The 22,020-nt window shown below is 47.1% G+C and overlaps 1 protein-coding gene across 1 annotated transcript in view; it reads left to right on the forward strand.

Moving 5' to 3' along the window:
- PSMA3 (proteasome 20S subunit alpha 3) overlaps positions 1-22,020 on the forward strand; it is a 261,063-nt gene that overhangs the window by 92,955 nt on the left and 146,088 nt on the right. The window contains exon 4 of the mRNA XM_069638091.1: positions 8,650-8,751. Within this exon, the coding sequence (XP_069494192.1) occupies positions 8,650-8,751 (102 nt within the window). The remainder of the gene's footprint in view (positions 1-8,649; positions 8,752-22,020) is intronic.

Consider the following 22,020-nt stretch of genomic DNA (forward strand, 5'->3'; position numbering starts at 1 on the left):
ATGTAAGAATCGGAGGCGGACCCCGAGGCATGTTATCTGAACACTTATTTATTCATTAACAATGTTAGCCATTGCCACGTTTAGATAGAATTGTGAATGTCAGCCTACTTCACATCTAGACAGGATTGCGAATGTTAGTCATTGACACATTTAAATAGAATTGTGAATATTAGCCATTTCCACATCTGGAGAGAATTGTAAATGTTGGCCTGTGTCACATCTGGACAGAATTGTGAATGTTAGCCAGTACCACATTTAGATAGAATTCTGAATATTAGCTTGCGTCACATCTAGACAGGACTGTAAATATTGGTCCATGCGCTGGGTTGTTTGTTCTCCCTATTAGGGACTTCTTGAACATATCCCCACCCTGCGGCATGTTTCACTCTGGTTTCCCACTCTGGGGTTTTTCCTTTCCGTCCCCTACTTGGGCTCTCTCAGCTGTAACCTGCCTTTGGGGCTTCTCCGTATTCTTCCTTCTTGGGGTCTCTTTGTGCTCACCCCGCCTTGGGGCTTCTTGTGGTTCTCTCCGCTCTGGGGCTGTCCTGTGCTCTCCCCACCTTGGGGTCTCTTTATGCTCATCCCACCATGGGGCTTTCTGGTTCTCGCCCTGTTCCCTTGGGGCTCACCCCGCCTTGGGGCTACTCGATTCTCATCCAACCTTGCGAGGGCCTCTCGGTTCTCTCCCCGCCTTGGCTGGTCTCTCGGTTCTCTTCCCCGCCTTGGGTGGTCTCTCGGTTCTCTTCCCCGCCCCCCCCCCCTGCCTTGGGTGTTCTCTCGGTGTCCCCCCCACCCCCTGCCTTGGGTGTTCTCTCGGTGTCCCCCCCACCCCCTGCCTTGGGTGTTCTCTCGGTGTCCCCCCCACCCCCTGCCTTGGGTGTTCTCTCGGTGTCCCCCCCCACCCCCTGCCTTGGGTGTTCTCTCGGTGTCCCCCCCCACCCCCTGCCTTGGGTGTTCTCTCGGTGTCCCCCCCCACCCCCTGCCTTGGGTGTTCTCTCGGTGTCCCCCCCCACCCCCTGCCTTGGGTGTTCTCTCGGTGTCCCCCCCCACCCCCTGCCTTGGGTGTTCTCTCGGTGTCCCCCCCCCCCTGCCTTGGGTGTTCTCTCGGTGTCCCGCCCCCCCCCCGCCTTGGGTGTTCTCTCGGTGTCCCGTCCCCCCTGCCTTGGGTGTTCTCTCGGTGTCCCGTCCCCCCTGCCTTGGGTGTTCTCTCGGTGTCCCGTCCCCCCTGCCTTGGGTGTTCTCTCGGTGTCCCGTCCCCCCTGCCTTGGGTGTTCTCTCGGTGTCCCGTCCCCCCTGCCTTGGGTGTTCTCTCGGTGTCCCGTCCCCCCTGCCTTGGGTGTTCTCTCGGTGTCCCGTCCCCCCTGCCTTGGGTGTTCTATCGGTGTCCCGTCCCCCCTGCCTTGGGTGTTCTCTTGGTGTCCCGTCCCCCTGCCTTGGGTGTTCTCTCGGTGTCCCGTTCCCCCCCCCCTGCCTTGGGTGTTCTCTCGGTGTTCGCCCCCCCCCCCCTGCCTTGGGTGTTCTCTCGGTGTTCGCCCCCCCCACCCTGCCTTGGGTGTTCTCTCGGTGTTCGCCCCCCCCCACCCTGCCTTGGGTGTTCTCTCGGTGTCACCCCCACCCTGCCTTGGGTGTTCTCTCGGTGTTCCGTCCCCCCCCCCCTGCCTTGGGTGTTCTCTCGGTGTTCCGTCCCCCCCCCCCTGCCTTGGGTGTTCTCTCGGTGTTCCGTCCCCCCCCCCCCTGCCTTGGGTGTTCTCTCGGTGTTCCGTCCCCCCCCCCCCTGCCTTGGGTGTTCTCTCGGTGTTCCGTCCCCCCCACCCTGCCTTGGGTGTTCTCTCGGTGTTCGCCCCCCCCACCCTGCCTTGGGTGTTCTCTCGGTGTTCGCCCCCCCCACCCTGCCTTGGGTGTTCTCTCGGTGTTCGCCCCCCCCACCCTGCCTTGGGTGTTCTCTCGGTGTCCCCCCCCCCCGCCTTGGGTGTTCTCTCGGTGTCCCACCCCCCCCTGCCTTGGGTGTTCTCTCGGTGTCCAACCCCCCCCCCCTCTGCCTTGGGCGTTCTCTCGGTGTCCCCCCCCCCTCTGCCTTGGGCGTTCTCTCGGTGTCCCCCCCCCCGCCTTGGGTGTTCTCTCGGTGTCCCGTTCTCCCCCCCCCTGCCTTGGGTGTTCTCTCGGTGTCCCGTTCTCCCCCCCTGCCTTGGGTGTTCTCTCGGTGTCCCGTTCCCCCCCCCCTGCCTTGGGTGTTCTCTTCGTGTGTTTCCCCCCCCCCCCCTGCCTTGGGTGTTCTCTCGATGTCCCGTTCCCCCCTGCCTCGGGTGTTCTCTCGGTGTCTCTCCCCCCCCCCCCCCCTGCCTCGGGTGCTCTCTCGGTGTCTCTCCCCCCCCCCCCCCTGCCTTGGGTGCTCTTTCAGTGCCCCCCCACCCCCCCCTGCCTTGGGTGATCTCGGTTCCCCCCCCCTCACCCACTCCTTTACCTTGGGGTTCTCTTCGATGAGAGATGAGATATCGGAGGCTGGTTGGACTGACTCCAGATCCCCCTGAAGGTGATGATCTGCTTCTGTCCAGCAGGAATGGTTGCTACTCAGTGGACCTGAAGTGGTGGTCCCGCTGCCTGACCGGAGCAGGAGTTGCATGATCCTTCTGCCCCAAATGTACAGAATCCAGTGGGTTTGTTTTGGGGGTGGGGGGGGGGGGGGGGTTTGGTTGACAACTTACACAGAGGCATTTATTAATGAAACTATATCACTGAAAAAATACTGAATTTTACATTAAATATATTTGGGGGTGTGGTTAAAGGGTTAAAACGACTGGGTGGGATTATAAAAATAGGGAAACGGCAGTGTTGGGTGCAAAATAAAAGTTTACAAATTAGTAATCTTTTTTCAGTAGTCTATCTTTGGTATAAAAAAAAGCATCTCTAGGAGTTTAAAAAAAAAATACCATAGAAGCCAAATGTAGCTGCTTCTTTGTGGGGCTTCTCGGGTTCAGACCTCTGCAGCTCATCGTGCATGTGCGATTGCCTTGCAACCCTTTGTCTTTATTGGCCATACTTGTGACCTGCTACTGCTTACTCATGTCCAGCTCTTCGTGTGTCCCTTGAGAGGGCCATCCAACATTGCCAGCGGTCTCCTGTTACCCCAGTTTTCTCCAGGGGCCATGCATGTAGACCGAGCAACCACAACTGAAACATACTTCCAAACCTATGTCTGCAACAGTGAATGTAGGGCTTCCTAGGCGGCTTCCAACAGCCTTGGTCACCGTCCTGGAATTTCCGCTCCATCACGGTTCTCGTCCTTTGTGGTTCACGCCAATCCTGCTCCATTGCGCTTCTTGTCCTCTTGGGGCTTCACCACCAGTCCTACTTCAAGCACCCACTGACTGTGACACGTTTTGCAACGGGGCTTCCCTTCTGTCTTTCAACCTGCTATCGTTCTGGCCTCCTGACTTTTTCTGGTGGGGAATACTAGCATCTCTAGACCGAAAATTGCCTCCTACATCTCCTGGGACGAGCAGGTAATAATTAACTAGCTTTTCACTATAACCACAATCTGCCTACATACATTGGCAATTAAATTCTGTGGACAAACGTTTACCAACTATCTAAACTAATTGTATGACTATTCAAAACCTTTACTTCTCTGGTAAAATGTACTGTTTACTTTTTAGAGAATGGTTGGGCATCTTTTTTATTGCACTGCTTGGATTTTTACACTCCATGTTTTTCTTTTTTTATTAAAAGTTCTTGGCTTTTACGAACTGTTTAACGCTTGAAAAGTCTTGCATTTAACCTATGCTTTGAGGTCTTTGCAAAATGTCAGTCTAAAACCAATTCACACTGCAGAACTAATGTTTTTGTAGATCTATCAGTATAGGGCGTACTGGGACAAGGAAGAGTGTAGGCTCCACCAGCAAAGAGTATCCTGTAAGTACTGAGACGAAGGAGAAACCAATTGACCCACTGGAAGATCTCCAAGTTGATAGTAAGAAGAAGAGGCGAGGAGCTGTGCAGATGGCCCCTCAGAACCAAAGCGAGCAGTCGGCTGCGTCGGAGAAGGTACAAAACCTGTCAATAAGAGGTCAACCAATGTTGTCTGACCTGGAGGGATCAGAAATTCAAACCCAGAAAGACCAGAGCAGCCAGGAAAGCTGAAGCCGGGACACTTACTTGCAGCCAGAAGCCCCTGAAAGGTCTGCCGTCGACGGACCGGCAAAGGAGAAGCAACAGGCAACCAACTGATGGAGGATGCTGGCATACGCGGTCAGCAGGAGACATGCAGCCCGGGAACGGGGGAACATTGCAAAGCTGCCGCAGCCCCGGGAGAAACCAACAGACCCGAACAGGAAGGCAGAGAAACCCACACATGACCTGAGGACAACGGTAAACACCTTGCAGAGCGAAGAGTCTGGACGGTTGCTGGGGCCCCGTTAAGAACGGAAAATTAAAGAAAGGCTGGTCTGGGATCCACAACCCATAACGAGCAGTCTCCTAAGACATGTTCCTTGTGGCGCTAACTGGCAGGGTAGTGAGCCAGGTCTGCCAAAAACTTGAGACAAGGGAAGAATGGTCTGGGACCCGCACCAATAAAATTGAGAAACAAGTGGGAAATGTGCAAACCAAAGGGCCAGGGGAAGGTAGACATCCCCTCCCTGACATTGTGGACTACCTTACAAAATATAAGAAAGACCAGGGAAGAGATTCCTTCCCCCAGTGTTGGGGATCATTCTAATTTCTCCGTTAATTCCTTTCAACCTTAGAGACCCCCAGCTCTTCTGCTGGACTTTAGGACTTTTTCATTTTAACCTTGGAGTGAGTGAGGCCTTTTTCTCACTCTCTAGTATTTTGACCTAATTTGGATTATGTGTTTCCTCGGTTTTTGGAGTCTGCCAAACTCTATAGGCATCTACTTTTTGTATGGTGACACACAGCTCCTTCAGTGCAGTGTCACAGAGAAATTCTTTAGATTTCTCATACGCTTTTGTCACACCTTCCACATCACGTCCTCCTAGCATAGCTCCACCCCTACACCCAGGTACCCCAGGCAGCCCCTCTACCTTGAAACCTCCTGCGTGCACCCAGCGGCGGGATATTGTTAGGCGTTCTGTTGTTCCCATTTCAGATGGACTGTTTTCACACCGTATTCGGCGCCCATAGCGCCTATGGCCGCAATGGAGAATGCGGTTGCCATGGGGACGAGGTACAACCCACTGCCGCGCAACGCGGAACCAGTCGCGTGATCGCGCAAATCCCGATCACGTGATTGGAACGGGACGTTCATACGGAAGTCCCTCACTCAGAACTTTGCTTATCAGACGTTCGCAACAGTTGCTATGCAGCTCCTCAACCTTGTTACTTGGATCTATTCTGGTTCCTGAAATCTTGCATCGTCCCTTGACTGCGCCTGCACCACGTTTGGATCATTTCACCCGGTTCCACTAACGACTACGCTTTTGCTTGGATCACGTTTTGGTTTGTTGAACTCCTGCAAGTTATTTGATCACAGACTGCTTATCGGATTGCCTCAGTCTTCGCCCTCAGTACTATTGCTATCGCAAGAAGACTGACTCTCTGCAGGGATCCTGCTACGGCTCCTTTCCTCCTACGCTTCCTGGCAGCACTCTTGTGTCCCTTGGAATAACAGAACCTTTAGTTCCACTCGCCGACACTGAGCTGCTGCTGCTGCTGCTGGAGCCACCTTCCTGTTCCCTACTTTCCCCTGGCTTTCCATAGCTTCCCCTCAAGTGTAGAGAACATCTTTCCAGCACACCACTGCCCTTATTAGGTAGGTGTTCATTGTCTAGTTTGTGTTATACTGTTTGCAAAAACATTATCAGTAGCTAACCACTGCCTTTCTTTGCAGTAGTCCGGGGTCCTGTGTTCTTGCTCTCACCTACCTGTGGCCCTAATAACTGGTCAGCGTGTTCTGTTGCAATCTCTCTGACTGGTGCTTAGGGACGGAGGTTTTCATAGTCCACATGGTTGCAGTTTCCTGACCGGTTTAAAAATCTGTTCTTGTGTGAAGAATAGTAAAGTGAAATTGACTTTGCTTACCTTTTGTCAAGATGGCCCCGGTCTTCTTTTTTTCCACATTTTCTGTTTGAGGTCTTTCTTGGGTTTTACTATATTGAGCCAGGTTTGAGCCCTTTGTTTGTTTTGCCTTTGGCGGGTTTCAGGCCTGATGCCCGCCTCTGGCTTCAGTGTGTCTGTAAAGGCAGGATGTGAAGGAGGTGCATGAATTCAACCAGTCCTGACTGGCTGGCTGTCCTTTCAGGTCAGCCACCCTGCTGTCATTGACAGCCTAGGCGTCGCATGAATGGGAGAAACATCTTTAAAAGGCGATGGTTTTGGGACTAGAGGCAGAGTCGACCAACTGGGAGAAATACCTGACAAACCGTGAACAAAGCTTGCTGTATCCTCCTGGACCTTTGAATTCTCCGGTCAAGCCCTGCTGCTGTGCTGAAACTCGACAGAGAAACCCCGAAAGGGAAGACTTCTTCCCTTGGGTTAGTTGGACCAACTAACCCCGAGATGAACTCCTCTGGACCATCTTTCCTGATTGGCTGTACTTCTTCGCTCCTGCAAGAACCGAGTGCCAGGGGTCGAGAAATTGGTAGTAGAGTGCAACATCTGAAATGCAGCGAGAAGCTTCAGGAGTCTCATAAGGACCCTCCAGAAGCAGGACGACCAGAGCTCATGTTCCCTTTTACAGAAGGACAAAGTGCAGGACCCTAGGAGGGAAGGAAGCCCAACCAGTATCCGAGATCCACGGCGGTGCTGTTTACCGAGCGCTGCTTATCCGAAAAGAGCCGGTAGCTGCGGACGACCTCCAAATGGCTGCCGCAGGAGCCCTCCGACGTCCTCCCTCTTGTCCCCACGATTGAGGGTCAGGAACCCAGGGTCTACATTGCTGCAACAAGACCGAATCCAGCTGAACACTCTTCTTCTTAGCAGAGGTGCTGTTTAGTATTTACCTCAGTGTCTTTTTTTAGCTGTGTTCTTCTCATTTTGGAATATCATAATCCTACCTTTTTAGAGTTGATTCCAACTCTGCTTTTCACAGGCTTCACAGCTTGTGACGCTACAAGTGATTTCTACAAACTCCCTAACTTTGTGCAAGACTTGTTATCTAAGAAGTAACTCTGCTCCATAAACTGTATTCCGATTGACTGGCTGTCTTGGCTCCCTGCAGACTCTTCTCGCCCATTGTCATTGATATTTCTGTCCCTCATAGGTGGTAACTTGTTTTAGACTGTTACTGCTGGGAAAGGCTTGTCTAGATTCCATTGGTAGATTAAAGTGTCCTCACATATAGTGAGAGCCTGTTTAACCTTTTCCTTCTTTAAACCATTCCATTCTGGAACCTCACAATCGGCAAAGTATAATCTGTGTGATATATATAAATGCCATTACTGTCCTTATGAATGAAATCACTTCAGGGTGTAGGAAGTGTGGTAACAAGCATATCCATAGAGGATCCACTAACTTGTGCTGATCCTGAAAAGTATTTTTTAAAGTAATTTACCTTGTTACATGAATTGTCTTTTTTTAACAAATACTTATTTTAAAAATTGATGATGAATAACTAGTTATCACAGAAACCTTTGGTGTAAGTCTTACTTGGTTACCTGTATTTGCGATTTTAATTTCTACAGCTAATATTTACCCCTCTTGAGATGGGCCTGGCTGCTCAGTCACTCTACCAACTTGTGTAATACAGACCTATACCAAAAGGTGGGTTACCGAAAACCAAGCAGACGGTTGTCGTGTAGTCTCGCACAGTTTGACTGCATCAATTCTGACCTAACACCCAGCCTTCGTGAACTGTGGTAAAGAACCTAGGAAGGGCCCTGGGAAGAGGGTAATTTCCCTCTATCTCAGTGAAACTGCAAGCCAAGTGAGATCAGGTGTTGGAAGCCAATACACTCTGTTGTTTTGCGGGGAGTTGAGCGATCCGGGGAAGCAAGCCACTCCCTCCTTTGTTGTCTATCATGAAACGAAGCAGGAGAAGACCCAGTGAAGGGAGTTGTTTCCCTGGCACTGTGAAAGTGCTGAGGATAAGCTACCTGGAGTTGGGAGACATTCTCCAGGAACCCAATAGTGAGGACAACCTATGGCCAATAAGGAATGATGTTTTAGTTGGAACACTTGAGTTTGAACTGAATTTTACAGCATCTCAAGCTGGAACTTTTCTCGACATCCTGGAAAGGAACTGGGTCCTGGAGAAGGCAGTCATTCTCTCGGGTACAGTTCCCACCTGCCAACTGGAACTATAACCTAGTGTCTAGAAGAAGGAGCCATTCTTCTGGACCAAGAATAGCCAGTATCTCTTTAGTTTAATTGCTAGTGTAGAAGTAGGCATTTTGACACACAACAGTGGATTCTTTAATTTACTTGGACATTCTGACAGATAGTAGAGGCAGGGGAAACCCCTGTGTGAGTGTGACAATTTTGAACCAATAAAGGTCCATACCAACAATCCTGCCACGTGTGTTGGTCCCCTCCTTCTACACCCTTACAATAAGTAATCACAACTTGTGAATCTATACCCCATATCAAGCTACAAAACTGCTCTTGCAGGTACAGAATATTGTCCTTAATGTATGACAGCAAGTGATTGTCTTCACTGGACAGAAGGTGACATTACTGTGTGTTTTATTGTTGCAGGCAGTAGCCGGTCTGTTGGCCGATGCTCGCTCCCTAGCAGATATTGCAAGGGAAGAAGCTTCAAACTTCAGATCCAGTTACGGCTACGACATCCCGTTAAAGGTAAGGTGCTGGTTATGGCTGTTTTATTCTGTTCAATGTAAGATGCTGCTGTTTGTTTTTCTGCCTTGCTTGGTGCTGAACAGGGGGCAAGGAAGCATAAGATATCTGGAATCCTAATTCCTCACCCTACCAAGAGTATTTGTATTCAATTCATAAACACACAATTCCTGTCTGTGCCCTGGTTTGGAACTGTTTCTGCAATAGAGGGATTTTGTATTGATAAAAGAAAGGCGAACACTACTATCAAAAAAGCATTGTCTGAATACAACAGTGGCTCAAGTTATCCCTTGTTGGGGTGTTTTTACAGAAGGACAAAGTTGCAGATGTTTATACTTATTACAGCGGGGCAGAAGAGGAGGAGCTCATACATGCGAGAATCTGTGGTGGGAGAGTTTCTTTTGTGGGCAAGGAGATGTAGTTTGATATCTGCTTTGGAAACTGCTGCATTGGTGGTATATTTCAATATCCCGTGTGGGGGAGGGGAGTAAGGTGTCCTAGAGGAGTGGGGCAAGTATGGGGTAAGAGTGAAAGATGTAGGCAAGGAAGCAGGGGGATTGAGTAGCACGCTGGAGAGAAAATGGTGCGAGTAGAGTAGTAGTGCATGAGTGAGTCAGCAGGGATACGAGTAGATTACAGGCAAGGAGCAGATTTGAAATGGGATCAGTTTAAGTCAGTGAGAGAAAAACGAATTCAAACAGGTAAATGCACAAACGTAGTCTAATCCATTTGATATTTGTAATCAATTCTACATCTTTAGAAAACACATTTGTGCTATATTACAACTGTGAACCCGCATTCTATGAAGCGTGAAAAAAGCAATTTAACTGATAGGCATATGTTAAACATGTTAAAAACTGTCACCATAAACCAGATCCTAAAGCATGTCATTATGCTCCACAGAAGCAGTCGGGGACACTGCTGAGGGGAGGGGGTCTTCATTTATTTTCCTCATACCTTTCCCTAGACTCGCTGGCGTAGGGGGATGGGTTGTAAATTAGTTTAAGGAAGATGCTTAAGATCCAGAACTAAAATTACATTTTCACCTCCCCATCATGGGGCTCTTAATTAATTTTCATTAACCTGCATAGGTTAGCAAGCCATATCTTACCAGAGAAAAACATAAGAGGTGATGGCTGGAAGGTTTTGAATTATCTTAACCTCTGATATTGCTCTGGGCAACCCTCCAGACCATTGTTATTCACCAGCCAAGACATTACCAAAGGGGAAAGACCATATGCAAATCAGTCTTGGTCCCACCCAAAAAGGGGTAGTCAAGCCTGCACTGCTTGGTCACATCCCTTCTGCACAAGACCACAAGTAACCCCAAACATGTTTCGGCCTCGTTGTGCCTCATCAGTGAGGAGTAGCTTGGGTCTCTAGGCCCAGTAGGCACGGGACCCACGTCTGGGCATACTTGCCCCATTCTGGGTGACTACAGCAAAACAAGAGGTAATGGCTGGAAGGTTTAGAATTAATCCTGACCACTGACATTGTGCTAGGCAACCCTCCAGACCATCGACCTTCGCCTGCCAAGCCATTACTAAAGGGGAAAGACCCCTATCCAATCAGGCTTTTAGCCACACAAAAAAGGTTGTTGGTCAAATATGTGGCCCATTACTTTGCTAATATCATGTTCTGTTCCCTTGGAGGAGACCTTTCTAGGGCCAACTAAATTGACTTTATCTGACATAAAACTTGTAAACTAGATGCATGTTATGTGATGAATACTACAAATTCCTCACTAAACCCTGCCTAACGGCTCCTCCAAGGTGGCCAGGGAAAGGCAAACGCTTCCTGATAATGACTTTGGGGGTTGTGTACTGCGAGAGGATCACCTGGGAGGAGACGAGGCCCAGAGTGGTGAGGAGATCCGTGTGATAAGACACAGTATTTGTCCTTTGAAAGGGAGAACCTTCCAAGGTTGCCAAAACAGCTAATGGCGCATTGTCATTCTAATGTAGCTGAACCACATATAAGATCTGGGACGCTGGGCACAAGTACCATAAAACCTGAGCCAGCCTTACCAACAAAGACTCTTCAAGGTACTTCAGGATATACACACCCTCCTTATTCCTAAACCTATAATGTAAAGAAATCTAGAAATATTGCCTTAAGTATATTATCTTCCTCTATAACAAATTCTAATGGTTCATCTGTTAAAATCAAGCAGCTACCTAAAATAACTAACTTTGTTGGGGACTAAAAGTCCCACAAGCACTGGGACGAGGAAGAGGGCTAAGGAGGCAAAATCTCAGGGTCAGCATTATGTATTGCAGAGCCTATTTTCAGTGAACTCGTGATTCTATAATTGCTGTGAGTTTCGGCAGGCATTAGTCCAGGTTTATGGGAAAATCCAGGTTTTTAGAGCTTCACGGAAGGCCATGTATTCTTGGGTGTCTCGAAAATCAGGAGGGTGTGAGTTCCAGAGTTGGAGCCAGAGATAAGTAGGCAGACCTCCAATCCTGGTTGAATTGGAAGCTGGAATCGCTAGTAAGAGGGCAGTGCTTGACCTTACGGTGTGTGATACGGTATAATCTTCTCTTTTAGGTAAGCTGGCCTGGTTTTGTGCACTGCTTGGTCGGTAATGCATAGAATTTTGAAAGTGGCCCTTTGTCCAACAGGCAACAAGTGAAGGGTGAGGAGAGCAGGGGAGATGTGATCACTGTGTCCGAGTGCAAGGAGTCTGGCGGCAGCTTTTTGGGCTCTTTGGAGTTTAAGTTGGTATGCCGGGTTACCCAGATCTAAGGAGTTGGCATAGTCCAGTCTCGACATAACCGTGGACATAATAGCGGCAAGTCTGTTGGGGTAGGTGAAGTATGGAAAAATGTGCCTTAGGAACTTGAGGTGGTAGTGACAGGATTTTGATACATTTATCTGATGGGAGAGGGTTATTAAGCTTGAGTCCATAGTGCAGCCAAGGTTTTTGACTATTGTGGAAGTAGGGGGGTGCCAAGGGAGGAGGGCCAAGGGAGTGATTGTGGGTGAAGGACAGAGTTGCAGCTCACCATGATCTCAGTTTTAGCAGGGTTTAGAAGGAGGTGGTTTCTTGTCATCCATTGGTCAATGTCTGAGGCGGGATTCAAGGCTGAGGCTTGCCACTTTTGTCCCAGGTCGTTGTTTACGATCCTGTGATCCGTCGAAATTGGTACAACCAACATTTAAATTGAAAACGTATGGTGGCTTCATGTTTGTCATGCGCTGTCTCTGTGGAAGAAACTCACACCTTAGCTTCGGCAAGTAACTTCCTTAACTGAGTTTAAAAGGGTGTCAAGACTCTTCTGTTTAATATGAAACCAGACTAGCTTCTGTACAGAGCTCTCTATTTGTTTCTTCCCTACCGACTTCCCTCAGATCTCTCATTTTGGTTTATATGACTACCTGTTTTCTTTTGTTTGTCAAACGCTTTTAGGCCTATGGGCGAAGTAGCGGTTTATCAAAATTAAATCAATCAATGCAGTAGCCGTAGTTCAGAAATTAAGCCTAACAGCCCACACCTGAAGGAACCTAAAAGGCTTAAAAAGCCCCCTAGGTTGCAGGCAATAGGAAGGAGTTGGAACTGTGGCTGGAGTGTGCTCTGTAGTAGCGGATGAGGGAAGAAGACTGTGTTGGCAATCAAGGCAGAAGTGGGAGAACCAAAGGGACGCCGGAACGTTGATGCAGCAGATTTCACCTACTTGTTCTGTGAGTTTCCTGTTCCCCCAAACTGTGTTGCCGAGGCTGCGCAGTGGAAGGCGTGCAGGAAGACTGCCATCCCCATGTGAGACTAATTTGCAGAGATTGCACAGCAAGAAGCGTGTTGGAGGTGAGGAGTTGCTGGAAAGCCGTGGGTCGCAGGAGTGAGAGGGCCGGACCAGAGACACCTTCAGCGAGGAAGGGTGTGGCTCCTGGTGAAGCCAGAAGCAGTAGAATTTGTGTCCAAAGCCATGAAAGTTGTGCAACCAACAGGAACAAAGATCACAGAAGCTGGTGAGTCAAACCGGCCGTTGATTCTTTACGCAAGCACTGCCGGCAACAGTATCCTGTTCAATCTTCACTCACGGATAAGCAGAAGCGAGCTGAAGTTGTTTTTTGAACTTTTAACAATGGGAAAGTAGCAATTGCGTATGATCGTTAATTTCTCTGTGAAGTGTAAACTCTGCAAACAGCCAATGTTAATCTTTCTTCATTGTAAACTGTATGAAGAAGTGTTCGCGTGTGCCTAATTTCACTTAAGAGGGACCTTTACATAATTATTAATGCAAACATTAAATGCTCATAAAAAAAGTAAAGTGTTAGTGTTCAAACATTCTACCATTGAATAGAGCAAGCATTGCACAAGCCAAGAGTATCCCCCTATTAAAACTGGAAGCAGCCTTTCCAAAAGCCAGCAAACAATCCAACCAAGACTGAGTCCAATAGAAGTTTAACCATGCATAAATGACCAGTGTGCAAGCAGCACCTGGAGCCAAGAAAGTAGCACCAAGACTTCTGGGTAATTGTTTGGCTAACAGTTGGCAGAGAGATGAAGGGAAACTTGCTGCTCATAAGTATTATTTGAAGTTGAGACCATCTATATTGAGAAACCTTTTGAGCATCAGAGAAGTGGGTCGTAAAGATAAACTTAGGTTGTTGTGGCAAAGAGGCTGCCCTTTTTTGAATAGATCTTCAGAGGAAGAATCTGTTGCCTGTTTGAAGGTGTTGAAGTGCCTTGACGTAAATCTTGGCTGAACTAAAACCTGTTTTTAAATCACACAGTTCTGAAGATGTGGTGTAATCACAAAGTACTAAACCTGTGGTGATATAGCTGGGTGTCGGTGGATGCAAAAGTCAGATGTACAAGTGAAGTAGAGTACTGTGAGACAAAGGAGAAAGTACTCATGGTACACTTTAGTAGAAGTGAAGTTGTGGCAGTAGAAGCAGCTGCACTGTGAAGTCATCCTGACAAATCTACTGTGAATCCTAAGTTGTGAATAATGACATAACTGTTAACCATGAACTGAGTTTCACTAACAAATGCAGAAGTTGCATTTCGAATGGATTGTGTCCTCCCACGTATTCCTCATCTTATGATATCTTCATTTCCAGCTTCAGCTGCTTTGGAAAATGTCTTCTCGGCAGAGGGCGCTGTGCATCAAGACAGTCAACCCAATGTCCCTTGAGGGCTTTCATCTCGGTTGATGTCATCGTTGAGTACATATACCACGCACAGCGCCCATTGGCTTCAGTACCATTTTTCTGCAAATGCGATTTCTTCGCAAATTACAGCACGCTTCAGTTTTCCACGGATATGTTTCGAGATGGCCCTGTCTTCGACGCCTACTACTCCGAAGACAGGCTTCAAAAAGTGCTTAGATTGCGGCGCCAAAATGTCCATCACTGACCTGCATAAAATTTGAATCTGGTGCCTGGGTGTCGAGCACAAAACCACTGACTGTCTATCCTGTCAGTCGGTGACAGGCAAGGCCTTTAAAGAACAAAAAGCTGAACTGTCAATAGGTAGGATTTCCCCCAAATCCCCGTTCATCCGACGAGTCAAGTGATTCTTCATCTCATAAAAAAGCTCAAAAAAACGATCCCACTCGAGGAGCACACAATCCTCTGTCGTCAAAGTCAGAGAAGGTATAGAGCACCCTCTCCTTCCTCCGAGGAAAGGAGCGTAGTCTGCCCGACTAAATACTCTTCCGAAGATGAGTGGGAACTCTTTAGAAAGAAAATATGAGAAATCGTCTACGAACCGACCCCGTCACATGAAACGTAAGAAAAGTGGCCATGCTACAGTTGATGACCAGCATGATGCCAAGGCAAAACCCTGCGCACCCTCGGGCCTGGAAACAGTCAAGTCGAGGGTTGAGTCCCTCGAAGTCCAAGGACAAAGCGTCGATACCATCAACACCACAGACTTAGACAGTTGACACAAAAAAAACGGCAATACCGACTGCATTCATCGACGCCTTTGCCTCAAAGTCAGGAAAAAGAAAAGGGTTTTAAACTGCAACCTAAAAAGCGATTATTTCAGATACTTAACCTCAATACATGAGGGCTATGAAACTTCAGATGAAACCCCTCCATGTGGTCTTCAATTGGATACCCCTGGTATTCATAAAGATACCAATGTCCCTGAATGCTACATTTCAGAGGAGACCAGGGTTGGGTAGCTACATGACACCTTACAGAAAGTGGAGTAGGACCCCTCTCCAGAGCTAGAATTTGGGAAACTGGACACGGCTGATCACATGGATGCATCATACAGAAGCCTAATGTCCAGAGTAATAGAGTCCTAGGATGGAGTAAGCCAGCTCCTTCATTTGAGCAAGACGACCTTACAGACCTATTCGGGAAAGGTCCTCAATATAACCCTATACTACCATTTCATGTGGCACCCCGAAAAAAGGGTTTTGACAAACTGGGAGGCTCCAGCGTCCAACCCTGCAGTAAATAAAAATCTCACAAATACAGGCCATCCGGTAGCGACTGTGGCTACCTGTAAATACACTAGACTCTGGGAAAAGTCTAGTAGTGCAAGCAGCTACCATCCGCCTCTAAGCAAGCTGCGTATCCAACCATATCCCTTGATGGGGATGATAAAAAATGCATTGACTTATGGGCAAAGAAAATCTTTTCTGAAAGCAGCAGGGCTTTAAAGTCTAACTCTACATGTGCTCTGCAAAATTCAAAGACGGCAGCCAAGTCCCTACGTGCTATCGGGCTGTAAGTGATTTCAATCCGGCACTCCAACCAAGTCAACGCCAAGTATGGGATACCCAATGGAAACCCTTATTTATATATTTTTATGTCAAAGTTCTTTTAATTCTGGATGATGTACCCTTTTATAAAGCCCCTCTCTTTGAATTTCCCCGGTCTCACTGAACCAAGAAATAGGTTTGTTTAGCAAATTAAAAGATTTATTTGAATAATTGAACAATATATAGATTACACTTTTATGAATAATATCTGAATATCACACTTATGAATATGAACAATGATAAGCATTGGGTAATATTACAATATCAACAGTCTCTTTAATCAATTAGGAATAGGAATAGGAGGATTAACGTAGCAGAGAATACTTTGTATGGGTTCAAGGAAATGCAACACAGAAATGAAACTTATAAGACTTTAATCAAAAGACAATATGATCACCCTTTCCCCTGTTACTACTTACTCCCCCCACTATGCAATATGAAGATATGGAATGAGGACACACAGGTATCAGGAATATCAATCTACAATTGTAGTTTAATCCCAATCCCCCCAGCAGGTCAATCGCTTTTAATTGAATGGGAAAAATGCTAAAAATGATTTTAATTCACTAAATAGAGTTGCTTTGGATTGGGTCAAGTCAACACTAGCAATGATTATAGAATGATTAGCAAATGGAAAACCAAATTCAGAAGTAGAAAGCAAGAAATAGCTGTTTTATATAGAATGAAATTGAGCCAAATTTCAAATCGCGGCAACTTTTCCGCGTGCGGGAAACGTGATTGTGGAAAAACTCGCAGCAACTTTTCCGCGTGCGGGAAACGCGATTGCGGAAAAACTATAAGGAATGGGAATGTCGTTTTGGGTTCATTTGAAAGCTGAGGATGTTGACTTCAAAATGACATTTAAATTGCGTCCGGTTCAAAAGTTAGAGGTTTTTGTGAAGGTAGATTTTTCAGAAACAGAGTCAAGATTTAAAAAAAAAATGAAAGGTGCGCTTTAAAGATTTAGAACCAAGATGGACTTATACTAAGGAGCTATGAAAGTACAAGATACCCAAAGGGACAACCACCAGAACAGGGCGCCTTCCACTCTGATTGTTGTGCGCCAGGACACTTGACTTTCTTCAGAAAATATCAGCGCATAGATGATTATTGCTACAATTATCACAGACTATATAATGAGAAGAATTCAGGATAGACACACAATTCTATAATGCAGTTCTGGATAGGCTGAAATGGATGGAATAGGATTACCTTAAACTAAGAGATGACTATGGACCGTTTTAGACTAAATACTCACTCCTATGGCTTTGAAATGGAATGGGCCCGTCAAAGATCTGGTCAAGGGTTTGGACTTCACTCGCCACCGGACAGGATCAGGGCACCTGGACTCTGCTCTCAGCAAGGCACTCTGGTCTGCGCGGCCTCTTGGACTGGATCTAACGGGTTCTGGGTTACAGCTCTGCGGGTCTGGATCTTGGTTCTAGCACAGGGTTCTCAGCTAGAATAGCAAAACGGCTCAGCTAGGCTGTTGGATTTTGTGGTGCTCCTTGGAAGTTTAAGAGGTTAAAATCAGGTTGCTTAAGATTCTGAAGGCCAGCTGAGAAGAGTTCAGCTTTTGGGTTGGGCCTTTCTGCTTCAAAGGTCTAGAGTCTGGATTCTGCGTCTGTTTCTAGAGTCTGGATCTACCTGCAGGGTGTTTCGCCAAGAAATTGGTTGATGAGTGGAAAGTGTGTGTTTCTGGGTCCTCAACAGTCCCTATGTATCCATTTCCAAAGTGGGTGAGGAGGTTTATTGTCTATGCCCAACCCTCTAAGGATCTGATGGGTCGGAGAATTCCCTGTCCCCTGATTTGAGAAGGGAACAGTGTGTCATCATGTGCCATAGTGATGCTGCCATTTACAACCTAGGGAAGAACCTCCCTTTTGCTTTCACTTAGAAAATCTATTTTTCCCAAAAAATATATTTCCCATATGCACACCTTGTTCACATTACATATACACATCACAGATTAATTAAGGCACGTCTCTGTTGAAGTCCCATGTTCCTACGGGTTTCGGTTCACAAATGCCAGTTTTTTTCCCGCTTTTGGTTGGTTACACATTTTCGGATCTGTACAATTTATTTACAAATACATGCACATACCATCTGGTCATACTTCTATAATGTTTCATGTTCCTAGCACAACTAGAATAGCCACAATATTAAAAACTTCCGTGGTTCAGTCTCAGAACATCGCACAGATTCCAGGTTAGTTTTAAACTGTGAGCGAATTTTTCATTTTAATAATCTCTAAATTTCATATTTTTGTCAGTTCGGTACAATATTTTAGAAGTATTTTCCTTAAACATATATTTAATCCAATGTCAAATCCACATTTTCAGTCTGGGCCGCCTCCAAAGCTTGGCTGAGTCAGAGAGTCACATGGCTTGTCTTCCTGCCAGGGCAGTTTCTATTGACACCCCAAATTAGCATTTCCATTCAGCTCAAGGGAGCCCTTTGTCTGCACTCTCAGAGCAACAGGCCAGGGTGCCCCTCCCAGTTTCTTTCACACCAGCCTGCCAGTTTCTTAGCAGAGGGCAGGGGGCGGTAATTCCTTTGTTGGATAAAAGGTTGTGGAATGTCTTTGAAGCTCAGTGTGGGAAACTTTAACTTTTAAACACACTGTTTGAAATTGTCTTGTCCTAAAATATAACTTACATTTTTAACAAATACATCAAACCATTTCTTCAAGCCTTTTTAGAATATAGTTTTGAATTGTATCCACCTCTTAGGCTTCTGATAGCAAGTCTTTCTTTGGCATATTTTGAGTTCAATGTACAACTTTACACATGACAAGTTTTAAATCGCCGGCTTCTGACAGAGATGAACGTAACACCTGAGAGAGTAACGGTACTACACCCATTTTTGACAGATTTCTTCCAGCTCAACCATCCTCAAAAGTGGACTTTGTTCAGATAATATATACTTCTGTGGACATTGTATTTATGTGGATTCTTGAAGTAGAATGATGTTCACCACCCAACAAGGACGTTGAATCTTTTTGGGTGGTTTGAGCCATGATTTTTGCAATTTTGACAGCCAGGGAAAAACAGATTTTTAAAACAGTGCTGCGTTTCTTTTGCAATGATTTGCTCTGTGGGCAGCCAAATGATGGGTTTTGGCAGTGGTCTCCTGTGTTCCCACTGACTTAGGCAAAAGTGGACGACGGCCTATTTTTCAGATTTTTTCTGCGCACTTTCTGGTGATTTCTAGCGAGCAGCATGCTTTCTGGCGGCCATACTGATGTTTCTGCTGCAAGCAATGCACAGTAATGTTGCAGGGCCTGGACTAGTGGTTTGAAACATCCCACAGGGCAGCCCCACAGCCTTTTCACCCCAGCGGATCATCTTTGAGTGGTAGGTCCTTTCTCTGCTACTACTAAGTTGGAAGATGGAGAGGACAGGCTGGTCAAGGGGGTCAAATAAGATTACCTCGTGATGGACGAGGGAGAGGTGCAAAGTCCGCTCATGCGGCAGCATCTTTACCATCAGCCGCTGCTTCAGCCGCGAGTCTCTGGGGTCTTGACTCGTGACACCCTGGTGGGAGGCAGACTGTCGCAGCATCTGAAAGAATGGCAAGGTATTACTTCGGATGCATGGGGACTGGAAACAGTAGCCCAAGGGGTACTGCCTCCCCTTCATACTGACACCTTGGGACCGTCCGAGAAGACATTAGCTAAATGTTCCAGATCCATTCCTGTTTCAGGAAATGTTGACCCTGCTAAAGAAATGTGCTGTAGAACGAGTACCTGTGATGGAGAGGAACAAAGGATGGTATCCTCCATTTCCTAATCCCCAAGAACGGCAGAGGACTGAGACCTATCTTGCACTTGAGATACTTAAGTGCCTCAGGAAGATCAAGTTCAAGATGGTCACACTTTCTCAGATCCTTCAGGCCCTCCAGCTCCAGGATTGGATGGTATCATTGGACCTTCAGGATTCTTACTTTCATCTGCTAATCCATCACAAGGACAGGCAGTAACCCAGGTGCACCGTTGGCGGTTCTCATTATCTGTTTCAAGTTCTGCCATTCAGGCTGACCTCCGCCTGAGGGTTTTCACCAAGTTGATGGCGGTGGTGGCAGGGTTTCTCAGGAGAGGGGGGGATTCACGTCTACCCCTACCTGGACGATTGGTTGATCAGGGTACATTCACCCGAACAAGCCCTGAACATCTCGGAGTTACCTGCCACTCCCTTCACACACTGGGCTTCTCCCTCAATTACAATAGGTTCCACATGATACCATCTCGGAGTCAAGTTCATTGGAGCAGTCTTGGATGCATCCCTAAGAAAAACCTTGCCACCAGAGGTGAGGGCTCACCACATTCTGCAGATGGTATCCAAATTCCACAATGCCCAGCGTCTTTCGGCCTTTGACTTTTTGAGGTTGCTCAGCCTCATGGCACACTGCATTATTCTGGTGGCAGAGGCTTGTCTGAGAATTAGATCTCTGGACACAGTTCTCTCAATTATCAGGCAGGATGTCGGACCTACTTCAGGTTCAAAGCAGGGTCGCACAGGATCTTCTGCGGTGGGCCTGCCATGGCTGGAGATAACCGTAGTAATGGATGCCTCACTCGCAGGGGGAGCACATGCTAGCGATCTGACAATCAGCGCTCATTGGTCTCCATCGGAGTCCAAACTACACAACCTTTTGGAGCTGAGGGAAATCCTTTTTGCCCTCTGTACGGGGAAAGAATATCCTGATAATGACTCAACAAGTGAGGAAGGTGTAGGGTCACTACCACTGTGCAGAGAGTCAATGCAGCTTTGGTGGTTCTGGCCAGTTCAAGAAGGAATCTCCCTGTCGGCAGTTTACCTAGGCGGAGAGGAGAACACGGCAACAGACTCTGTGAGCATGCAGAACACAGTCTCCCACGAGGTGGTAACTAGCTCAGGAAGTCCTTCAAGAGATCTTCACCTTTTGGGAAACCCTCAAGGGGATCTGTTTGCAACCAGTGTCAACCGGAAGTGCGAACTGTTTTGTTCCAGGGAATTTCCTCCAAGAGGAGCTCTAGGGGACTCGTTCGTAGTGCACTGGTAGTTTCCACTCCTGTACAGGTTTCCTCCAGTCCTATCCTTCCTCGCGTGAACAGGATGTTCAGACTGTTCGGGAAATCCATGATCCCGATTGCCCCGGATTGGGCCAGGATGACGTAGTACCCGGACCTTCTGGACATCTCCGTCTGCCCTTCAGTACGTCTTGCACAAAGAGAGGACCTTCTCTCGCGACAGGGTCAGGTTCTGCATCCAGAGAGCCTTCATGCATGGTTTCTGAGAGGCTGAGGTTAAAAGGATTCGGACCTCATGGATGACTTAATGTAGATTTTGCTTTTGCCCAGAAGTCCAGCAACAAAATCCTTATACCGTTGCCGTTGGAACAAACTCTGCAGCTGGTGTAGGGAGAAAGATGTGGACACTTTTCAATGCAGTACACCTGCAGTGTTATCGTTTCTGCTGCATTTGGCAAATCTTGGGCTCGAGAATGGGACAGTCATGGGTTATCTAGCAGCGCTTTCCATATTCAAGCGCACCTTGGAGGAGGCGTCCTACTTCAAAATACCCTTAACTCAATTTCTTAAAGGATTCACAAATGTGTTACCTCCTCCTCCTACACCTTTCCAAATCCCAGCTTGGGACCTTTAATTTGGTTTTAAAGTTTTTGAGGTGTGTTCCTTTCGAGTCACTCAATTCCTGCCCATTAAGGTTGCTAACTTACAAAACGATTTTGTTGGTAGCGAGAACATCAACCCGCAGGGTGAGTTGCAGGCCTTATCCTGTAAACTTCTGTTTACCACCCTTTACAAGGATAAGGTTGTCCTTAAGGTCAAACCCTCTTTTCTATCTAAGATTTTATCGAATTACCATTTAGCACAGAAAACTGTCCTCCACCTCATCTTGGCAAGGAAGAGGAAAGGTTACATAGACTCGATCCAGGGAGAGCTCTAAGCTTTTATGTTTCAAGAATGGCAAAGTTGCTACAGCATGACTAACATTTCATTGGATATACCTGACACAAACTAGTTTCCAAACAAACTATCCAGATGGATCAGACCAGCTATTTCGGAGTGCTTCAGGCTAGCTGGGAAACATCCCCCAGAAGGTTTAAGGGCTCATTCCACTAGAGGCATGGCAACTTCCTTCGCTCTGATAAAGGATACCTGGTCCACCATCCACACGGTCAGTAAAAATTGTTTAAACACCACTAACAATGATGGAAGATTTGGGAAGGCAGCTCTATGCTCCATTCTTGACAAACATTAACTCTCACTCCCTCCTCCAAAAGAACTTAATACTGTTTTGGCAGTCTATCATAAGATGAGGCGTATGTGGGAGGACACAATCCATTCAAAGAACAAGTTACTTACGTTTCTTCGACTGGATGTTCATCCTACGTATTCCTCCTCGTCCTCCCAACCTACCCCATTGTAGAATTTCCGAGATTTAGACTTTACGCTCTTTTAAGGCCTGATAATATTGTCAATGGCGGTAATTCTGCATATGGGTGGCAAAAAAAAAGAGAACTGAAGCCAACGGGCGCTGGGCGT

This window comes from Ambystoma mexicanum, chromosome 14 (genome assembly GCF_040938575.1).
Source record: "Ambystoma mexicanum isolate Mex_15411 chromosome 14, UKY_AmexF1_1, whole genome shotgun sequence".
Lineage (NCBI taxonomy): Eukaryota > Metazoa > Chordata > Amphibia > Caudata > Ambystomatidae > Ambystoma > Ambystoma mexicanum.